Source organism: Pygoscelis adeliae, unplaced genomic scaffold (genome assembly GCF_000699105.1).
Source record: "Pygoscelis adeliae isolate BGI_AS28 unplaced genomic scaffold, ASM69910v1 Scaffold135, whole genome shotgun sequence".
NCBI lineage: Eukaryota > Metazoa > Chordata > Aves > Sphenisciformes > Spheniscidae > Pygoscelis > Pygoscelis adeliae.
In genome coordinates, this window is record NW_008824908.1 from 3,471,729 (window position 1) to 3,482,545 (window position 10,817).

The 10,817-nt window shown below is 40.7% G+C and overlaps 1 protein-coding gene across 1 annotated transcript in view; it reads right to left on the bottom strand.

The window, feature by feature from the left end:
- TMEFF1 (transmembrane protein with EGF-like and two follistatin-like domains 1) overlaps positions 1-10,817 on the bottom strand; it is a 54,728-nt gene that overhangs the window by 26,061 nt on the left and 17,850 nt on the right. Inside the window, exon 5 of the mRNA XM_009324951.1 lies at positions 1,246-1,342. Within this exon, the coding sequence (XP_009323226.1) occupies positions 1,246-1,342 (97 nt within the window). The remainder of the gene's footprint in view (positions 1-1,245; positions 1,343-10,817) is intronic.

Sequence of the window (10,817 nt, forward strand, 5' to 3'; positions counted from 1 at the left end):
TTGAATGCCTCAGGATTTATTTTCCAAAGCCAAGAGCACATCTCAGTGCATATAACAAACAAATCTATACCCATCTTGCCAGTCATAAAGGAAACAGACCAAGGCAATATTGCAGAAAATTATCAGTATTATAAAAACAGCTACAGCTCATTTATCTCTCCACAGAAGAGCAAGCCTACTTCAGTACTATGACATTTTATGAAATGTGAAGTATCATACTAGTAATCATGAGTACTACTACCATTTTGGTTTCCCTTGTACAGTATGAAGGGAGCAATGCTTCCCCCGATGAACAATGTTCCGGCACTGTTATTCCGAGATGCCGTTCCCTCCATGTACACAAAAACATACCATTTGCACGTCTCTCGAACACCTTCACGCGCTGCCTCTGCAGCTGTGTTCCCAGTACCTGCCATGAGCCCAGACCCTAGTTAAGCTTCTTCCATACTGGTGGCCACTGCCAGGACAGCGGCTGTGGGAAAACAAAGCCCCATCAATTAGATGGGACTTCTTTTGCCTCCCGACAAACCTTAATGCCTCATGGGGCTGTCTAAAGGAGCCCTTTCCTCCATGATGTCTCTGCCCCTTCTGACAGCCACCTACAGAAAGCCTGGACAGGGTATACTCTAACCATCAAGCATCCTGAGTAGGGAAATTTGGTGCATCTGCTTGTGCATTAAATGGATGGTCTTTAAAATCCTCTTGCTTCTTGATCAGTTGTTTTGAGCTCTGACAAGCGACTGGTATTTTTCATCAGTTTTCCCCTGGGTGCATGTGGGAGGTCAAGTGTCACAGTGAGTTTGGAAGGAGTGACTGGCTCAGGTCCCCACTTCAACTTCATGTTTACATCTAAGCTTTGCACTGATGGAAACAACTGCCTAGAATACTTTATGAACAAGCAGAACGTAGGAAAAAAATCTCAGAGATGAATTATCAGTACTTATTTTGCATTCCTGTTTGGTTTTGGGTTTTTTGTTGCCAAGATAAAACAAATCAAGGTCCTTTGTTTGAAAAATATTTGATAAAGGTTCTCCAGTATACCTCTTTGTTGTTTTTTCCCTTTACCTTGCAACTGCAGATGGTTTGTTCTTCACAGACATGTCAAACACATTATTATTGGACAGCATTAAAGCTTCAATTAGTAGGAACAAACAGTCAAGCAGATGATCACATACTTTTTCTTTTTTTTTTATATTTCTTCCCCTTTTTGTTCACTGATATTGCTAAGGAAAACTTATTACTTACCCAACATTTTCTGCATCTTCATCACATTCAGCCCTATATTTGCAAACTCCACATTTTGAGTGTTTTCTCTGAACTTCTGTCCCAGATCCTTCATACTCTAAAAAAAATAAGGTATTGTTAACAGAAAGCATGACTTTCTTATTAAGCTCTGATTTTGCTTACCTAAATCCATTTGCCTTCAGGTAGATTGTCAACAGGAAGTTACCATATACTGAAGCTATTAACGTTAATAGTGTTCCCTTTTTCAAAATCAGGCAATTGGAGCTTGGTAGAACTGTACCAGTGACAAGAAGGCATCCCTGAAAACAGTAGTGCTTCATTGATTGACTTTTCCTTTATTCTTATTTCAGTGATTTGTATTTATTCTTACCCCACCAGACACACAACCGGCATTGACATGTGTCCCAGTCACATTTAATCTTAATTGGCACTGATAACATGTAAACCCTGTGCCTTTTAATGTCCTTGAATATTAGGTAATGGGGATGTGAATGCAGTTTTCTTTGACAGTCTTTAATTACACCTATCCTTATGCAAGGTTACTGCTTGCATTTTTTCCCCTTTCTCTTTCCGACGATGGGATTAGACTGTGCTCATATCTCATATACGCTGCGGTATATTTTCCAGATTACTCTGATTAGTTGTACAAGACTAAAAGAAAAAAGTCATTTTAACAAGAAACTGGTAGAAATGCTATGTCCCCTAAAAAGTAAAATTAATATCTCAAATATTCTGATCCTAGAAACATCTGCACCAATCTTATTGTTGACATCGACATCAAAACTCTTCACCAAGTAAAAGAGAAATACAACTATACTCTTAATGTTTCACTACCATTAGTCACTCCTATTTTTTATTTTAACAAAGCCATAAAGGAGAGAGAGACATTTGAAAAGCAGGAAAACAACCACAGAAATCTGCAGAGAGAGTCGAGGACCATTTAACGTAGCGCAGTATCATGGTGGTGTAAGGCTGACTACACAAGGCTGTCGGATGGACAGAGATCAAAGTGATTCTCTTTCTCATAGCAGCTGTATGTGCTGTAGCAACAGCTAATCAAACACCACCAATTAAAAAGCTGCATTTACATTCTTTAAATGTAAATAGGAAAAAGAAATCCACAAGAGTCCTTCCTATTTTCCTGGAACTTGGCTGAAGGGAATCTCTCCCTCCTACCTGTGGGTCTGGGCTTACATGAAGAATCGTGCAGGTGAGCCTCTCACATTAACTTTTCTAACGCTTGGTGTGCATTTTTCAAAGATTAATACATATCAAACTTCATTACAAAATTCCCACTGTAGAAATTCTATCACCGCTCTTAAGCTGCAGTAGAGGTCATTTGCTTTTATCTTTACAAATGTACATTTTATTTGATTTTTCCTTTTTTCTAGATACCACATTCCTATGCCTGTGTTTGGCATCCTAAAGTGTCCTTTAGTATCAGATTTCACTTTTCCATGCCAATAAATGACGCCCCACAGTTTGAATGTTAAACAAATGGCACTGCTCATGGCTTTCATTCATGGCATTTCCACTTCTTTTGCTGTTCTTATGACCCTCAATGCCCTTCCCCAGCATGTTAACACCCTCTGGAGTTACATGTACAAGAGCTGGACAGAGTGTTCCAGAAGAGGTCGTCAAAGCCAAATACCGTCTATGATATTCTTCAGTTAAAACATCCAACAATCATATTAATTTTTGACCATTTTTCTGCACTGACCATTATTATTCACATTTACTTTATTATCCACCTTATTCCCCAATGAGTCCTTTTCAGGTTCATCAGTCTGTAGGAGAGAGGCTGACATCCAGCAAAAATCGCCTAGACCCTGGACTCGCTACACATAACCCTGTCCTCAGACATTAAAATCCCACCTGCTTGTGCATACTGTTAGCTCAGTGACCTGTCATCTGTCATCCAGACCTGACCAGTACTGACTGATTCGCTCCCAGGTCACCAGTGGAAGGGGTCACGAGGCCCAGAACAGTCCCTAGAAACACACTCATTTTGTAACGATTCCTTAACATTTAACGACCCATTGATTGGCAATATCTTTGCACATTAGATGTGCACTGTGTGGATGTTGTGTGGATGTTGTGCCCTCTAGTTACTTAGACTTGTATGTCATTGTCACTTTGACTGAGAAAGGTTATGGTTTTGAGGTGGTATGCTTAAATAAAATGTTCTGTTGTACAAATGCCTTTCATGGAAAAATAAGTTTAAAAAAAAGGTAAGTTTCTCAGTAAAGGTTTTCCGTGAACCCATGATGACTGACATTAAATACATTCCCCTCCCTTAATTCTGTACTCAGTTGATTCTTCCACCTTCTATTTCACTGCTTTGCTTCTGATGGATGCCAGAATGAGAGGCTGTAGCCCGCCCAATCATGACATTTATCTTTTCTCAAAATATTTGTACATTATTTCTCATTGTTCTACTGAAGAAAAAGTCATTGTCAGCCCAGAGAATTCTTTACCACCCATTTTTAAAGCTTTCAGGTGCAAACCAGCCAGACCTGCTGGTTACAAAACACCTGTCGTCAACATTTGGTGCTTAATATCCAGCTCTATCTTAGGATATTCCATGCTGCAGTTCTGCTAGCATGGAAAATATTTCATCACGTCCTATATATACTATCTGACTTGACTACAAATACAGCCAGAATGTTTTACAGAGCACTTTCGTTGCACTATCAGCATTTCAATTTTGTAATGGAGCTAAAGAAGCAACGCATACACGCACGCATGCACACATGCACACCCTTCCTCACCGGCTTTAGTTCTGCTCCCTGTGAATGCCCCGGCACCTTTTCATTTTCATAAACAAGTAGTCCACAACTACTTGTTCATTGTTTCTATATGCTATTCAGTGTAAACTTCTCTCTCTCTCTCTCTCTTTTCCTCCCCCCCCTTTTTTGCTTTCTCTACCTTTTTAAATTAGGTCTGTTTTAGAAAAAGTGTGGCCTTTTTTTCTTGATCAGAACTTGCTGGACCTCATGTATATGGAATTATTTATCTGTACTTTATTTTGTTTGCATATAATAAATATGTGCAAATCAAGAACACCTGCACCTCAGGTACTAATAATTTTCACCTGTCAGGAGGAGGTGTAATACAGATGAATGTGTATTGATGCAACATTTCCAAGTTAGGCAATAGTAATCTATAATTTTCAGAAGCTTCTTTCATTAGTAGCTGCATGATGTTTTAATACTAGCAGCATGAGACACTGCTTATAATTTAGACTGAAGTCCTTGAAGAAAATGCAGCTTTTCCCACCAATACAGAATAGATAAATACTGTTTTCAGCCTGAATTGGTAGCAGCCATTTTCAGTACCCCACTTATGTGCTGTTAAAATAAGTTAATCCATTACTATTTGAGAGCATAAGTTTCTCTGGTGCAAATGTTTCCAAATAGGCAATGCATCCCTTGGCAGATTGTCTCTCCCCTCTCCTTTCTCCCCCACATTTGATTGTTCCTAAACAGGCTATAGCCATTAATTTTAATATTCCAATCAATCAGATCTTCCCAGCAGGTTTCAGCAATATCAATCAGGTCAAAATATGCTCCTAAATGAGCAATTCAACTCCTCTTGTTTATTATGCAGGCTTTTAATGTTGATGTATAGATGATTACAGAATTTCTTCTCCTCACTTTCATTGGTATCTTGATTAATTCTGTTCTTTGACATCTTAATTTCGTGTTGAGTGAAAGCTGATTTTCCCTCTCTTTTCAGCTTCCTTTCATGTTTCAGGGCAGCACCTCATTCATACTCGGTCCTTCAAAAGAAATGAGACACAAGGACGGGATCTGTGACTCCCAGTTGTCTCTCTGAACTGCAGTGCTCCCTACCACTTCTCCTCAAATCATCATCCCTCTGCAGAAGATGGCCAGCTCTATCTTAGGAGCTGCAGGGTAGGAGCCTGCAAATGGACAGTAGCTCTAGAGGAATTGGCCAGCAATAAATTGCTTCCTTCGGCAACTCATCTGTGTGTTCCTACAATGGTAATATGGCTGGGTTTCTGCTGAGGGCTTTCAATCACATCTGAAGGAAAAGCATCAGTCTGTGTCAAGGTGCAGTTTGGCCTGCCCCAAGGCATGGCCTGGAAAGGGAGCTCTGCTGTATATATGTATTTATTGCTGTTCCCAGTGAAGCAGGAGGAGCTTGTGGAGAGCTGCAACTACTCAGTAGCCATGTATGGGTGGAATAAGGATTCCCTTGTCTGGGAAAGCCTCTCTGAAAACCAATTCCTATCTGTTTTGGGAGTACAGTGATTTTTACTGTCGTGCTATCCCATGGGAGCAACTAATCTCAAAAAGAGTTTGGCAAAATAGGAGGGGCCACAGCAAATCCCCTTCTGCACCCTAAAGTACAGAAGAACCCCCCTGTGATTAGACTGTGATTCGCTCAGTACAGCTGGCACTGGAAATTCCTTTCAAAATACCCCAGTCCACAGCATCACGCATTACGGGCTGAACAGTTTAGTGACTTATCCTCTCTTCCATTAAGTTTTAGGGCAACTTTAATGACACACTTACTTAAAATCTAGATTGTCCCTGTAATTTAAAACAAAGGTGCAAACTTGCTCTTTTGTCTGTAAGTAGATATTTAAAACAAGTGCAACAACTACTCTTAGCTATCCCAAATTCTTGGCAAGCGGTGTCTTGAAAAAGACAAGAATGGGCATTACAGGTTTAACACAAGGATGCCTGGTCTGTTTATGACTGAGGTGCCTGGAGGCGGGGAGTTCAAAGTTGGATACCCTAATCACAACCCAGCCAATGCAATACGTTGCCCGGTGGTTATGATAACAATAGCACGTGCGCTTTTAAACAAAGGACTTGAGGACGTGCTACCACCACTACCCTTGTTATGTGTTAGGTATTTTACACCTTCCGACAACTATAACTTCTGTTTAGCTTCTATGCATACGACACCATGGATAATGGTGGGGAAAGCTGGCATACTGCGAGAGCTGGGTCAGCTTCTACACTGCCGGACCTTCTGGTTGGAGAACTCGAATACCCATTCACTCCACTGTCTTGCTTCAAATGCAGCTAACTCCTTTTTCTCCAAAGGAAGACACAACAACTTCAGAGTAACCACCAGGGAAGTTATGTATGAATAGATGATGGTGGAAAACGGAAAGGACAAGAAAGTCACCAGACGCCAAGGGAGGTGTCCCACAATTTCATGAACATGCCGAATGCCGTTCTGCAGGCCCTTTCAGGCTGCATGAGATGAACCTGCCCTCATTTGCTCTCCGTCACCCTGCACAAGAGGCAGGAGGAATCTGTCCTTCCGTGCCCCTGGCTCCAGCATCCCTCTGAGCAAGCTCCAGCCCCTCTGAAACCCCTGCTTAGAATAAGTTTTCAAAAACAGAAGGCCTGAATATTCAGGCTCTTTGCCTCTGTCTCGCTGAACCTTTGGTGAAAACACAGTAATTCTTGCAAGGTTTAGTTCAGTGTTAATTCTACCTACAGGGAGTAGGAGCTCAACAGAAAGAAATAGGGCTATTTGAAGCTAAAGTGATACTCAGTGACAAGCCACGTGATGGAATCAGCACTTAAATCTTTCTAAGTAAGTTGCACACCATTATAGAAATATGCTAAAAGATGTGATGTTACCTCCTATGAGGGTGTTAATCACCATCAAGCTTCTGCAGTCATATTAAAATACATTAAAACAAATCAGTAGCATTATTACAAATTAAAATAAAAATATTCGAGGTTCTAAACTGTGTCTGTTTATACCACCCTGACTGTGTGGCAATTACTGGATAAGTGTTGTCCCCAGTGAGCGGAAGGAACAGATGGCAGCCTGCTAAAAAGCACATACTGTATATCAATTTATTAATTACTAAATGCAATCTGCTAGACGTTTATCACAAGATACTTTAGCTATTAAATTTCAGAGGGATTGGAAATTCAAAACAAATTATTTTAATAATAATTAACTTAGCTATATGTATTGCAAGCATGTTATTTCCTTCGCTTAAAAGCCTGAAATGATTGGGTGCCATCTGTCTTAACTACCATTACACCTTTTTTAATATCAAAAGTGCATTTTGCTTAGGTACACAGATAAACGCTGAACAAAAAGAATAAAAAATTAATGTTATGGGCACAGTAGGATACTTACTTAGAAATCTTATGCATTGACCTGGTTTCGGCTGGGATAGAGTTCCTTTTCTTCCTAGTTAATGCTGTGTTTTGGATTTAGTACGAGAATAATGTTGATAACACACCGATGTTTTAGTTGTTGCTGAGCAGTGCTTACACTAGTCAAGGACTTTTCAGCTTCTCATGCCCTGCCAGTGAGAAGCTGGGAGGGGGCACAGCCAGGACAGCTGACCCACACTGGCCAAAGGGATATTCCATACCATGTGACGTCATGCTCAGTATATAAACTGGGGGGAGTTGGCCAGGGGTGGCAACTGCTGCTTGGGACCTGGCTGTGCATCAGTCAGTGGGATGTGAGCAATTGCATTGTGCATCGCTTATTTTGTATATTCTTTCATCATCATCATCATTATTATTATTATTATTATTATTATTACTACTTCTATTATTATTATTTTCCCTTCCTTTTCTGTCCTATTAAACTGCCTTTATCTCAACCCATGAATTTTACTTTTTTTTTCCCAGTTCTCTCCCCCATCCCGCTGGGGGTGGGGGGAGTGAGCGAATGGCTGTGTGGTGTTTAGCTGCCTGCCGGGTTAAACCGCAACACCCATGTCGGTTGATTACTAGACTACAGAACCTGCCTCTTCCAGGACACTGATTTGTCTCTGAGAAGCTGGCTTGAAAAGTCATTAGCGTTTGCTAACTCTCTGATGGCGTGCGTAACACATGCCGATGGTTTTCAACACATCCTTGCAAAGGCCTAACTATATCACAAAGTCAACATCACAGCTGCCATTTGCTGGCAGTATCAAATAGAGAAAGTAAGGACTATCTGGAGCGAGAGGAAAAAAGGCCTTTACTTGGAGGGACACAGGAAGAATGGCTCAGAAGTTTACCAAAGACAGGACCTGCGAGCTCAGATGAAATAAGGTTCTCCTTCAAAAGTTATTACACTCTGCCTGGATGCCAGATAGAAAGTACTACCAAAAAAAGCCTCACGAATAAGGACTCCTGCCAGATGAAAGCAAATTATCTTTGTCACCAATACCTTTGACACAAAAAAAGGAACCAGCTTCTTCAAAAAGCTTTCCTTTAAGAATCAGCGTTCCCATGTGCAGTGGGCCAAAATTTCTTCTCATAATGTAGGATGTGATTGCAAATCTGAGCAGAATTTAGACCAATGGCTCCAACTGCCCTTTCAGTTGTCTCACTACTAGTTGGGCAATGTCGTGCTAGGATCTTTTTTAGAATATTGATAAGGACAGTGGCTTAACACAAGACTGAGGTCTTCTGAATGCTGAATTTACTTCAGCTAAATGACAGGGCTTCTACCTGGCTAGGAGTCCTGAGTGCCAGCTCTTTGTATAGTGAGAGGGCAAGATCACTAAGATAACTGCTTCTTTTTAGACATTCTTGGCTAGTAACAAGTTGTAAACTTGAGGAAAAAAACCTATTTGCACATAGAAAGCACCTTGAAGAAAAAAATTGTAAAATCTCATCCTTAGTCACATTCATATAAACCTACCAAAGTTAATCTTCCCAAGGCTACTTTATTGGGTTGACACAGCTCTTTTTACAGGGAGAACATAGCAGGTTCCACCAGAAATAAAAATTTTAAATTCTTGTTAGAAAAAAGAAAATGTTTCATGCAAGCTAGCAATCTACCTCCTTTATGGACACGTGACAGCCTGAGGATCATTTTTTGTGCCCCGATCTACCAGTTGTAGAAGTACACCCAGCAGGTCAAATAGTATTGCAATTTACAACTGGCAGAGATGAACATGAATCTGAGCCTGTGACTTCTCTTTCCCCAGTTCTGCCTCAGACTCTAACAAAACACTCTTTAAACAAGTGGATCAGGAGCCGGGTTTATCACTGTATTCTTCAGAACAGGGAACCTGCAGAATGATTCATCTGAGATTACAGAGAAAAGCCCATGTCTTAAATGCAAATCTGAAGGATCCTACCATCTTCAGCTGTGACCTCAACTAAGTAACATTTTTAGAGCTGAGTCCCACTCTCTGACATTGTTTTCTGTAGAGGTGAAACATAATGGTCGAGTAATGAGGTTTTTGAAGTTGCTCTGATTTCTGAATTAACAATCCATACTCTTCTTAGAAGTGGCTTCAGGATACCCACTGCCACAAGCGATCAACAGCTTGGTTTCATAAATGTAATTTTTATTATGCTAATTGAAGGTTCAGACTTCTGAAATTAGCAAAATGAGTAATTTTATTACAACTCTATTAATACTGTGCTGTCAGAGCATAGAAAATGGAAATCACTTATCCAGAATGTCAGAGGGCAACTAGACAATTGTGTCACCCTTAAAAATTATACTCCTTCATCTCATTCAGGCGTACTGAAAAAATTCTCCCACTCTTAATTCTTTTCAGAAATCTAGTACCTTTGTAACAGCAAACTTGATTTGAGAGAGAACCTGGATCAGTAGTTCCACAGTCTTCAGCATTTTTGTGGCACATGACAACTTCTAAGGCAAGACATTGCCTGAAACAGCCTTTGAGGAAGAGGATCTTTCTGGGGTTTTTTAATCAGTTCTAAATCTACTTTTGTTTTTTTAACATAAAAATGAATGCATTTAGCATCATACAGTTTTGGAGTAGGAAGGAAAATCTGCAACAAGCCAAGTTTCAGAATCATTAATGAGCTTGTTCTGCGCCTGGAAAATGAAAGAGAACAGTGTGAACCACTAGCACAAATCTCAGCTGCACGTGAGGCAGGCAGCTAATTTCAGCAGTGGAGACTGTCACAGGCAGAGCTATAGCAACTGAAGAGCACAACTCAGATGCTTTCCCAGTACTTTCCTTCACAGTTAAAAATCTACCAGCAAACAGTACATCTCCTGCACAGCAATCGCAATGCTTCCTGAACATATACAGGCAGTTGCACTCATCCATGCCGTGTGTGCAGGCATCACTGGTGCATACACAATCACACTAATTGTGTGTTTAAGAAACATAGCAAGCACTGATTCTGTGATTAACATCTGGAAATGTAAATCCTAGGAAGAAAACACAATTCTCTAAGCTAGCATGTTTGCTTACTTGCTAGCTCGCTCTAACTTATCCTTGCGTTTTTCCACTTCCATCGCTGCTTCCTTGTACTTACAAGCAGTAGCTGTACCTAACCCACAGAGCACAGAAGCTCTCCATGCAACTTGGTTCCCATTTGTGCACCCTTAGCCAAGGGTATCATAGAATCATAGAATAGTTTGGGTTGGAAGGGACCTCTAAAGGTCATCTAGTCCAACCCCCCTGCCATGGGCAGGGACATCTTCAACTAGATCAGGTTGCTCAGAGCCCCGTCCAACCTGACCTTGAATGTTTCCAGGGATGGGGCATCCACCACCTCTCTGGGCAACCTGTGCCAGTGTTTCACCACCCTCAGCGTAAAAAATTTCTTCCTTAGATCTAGTCTAAATCT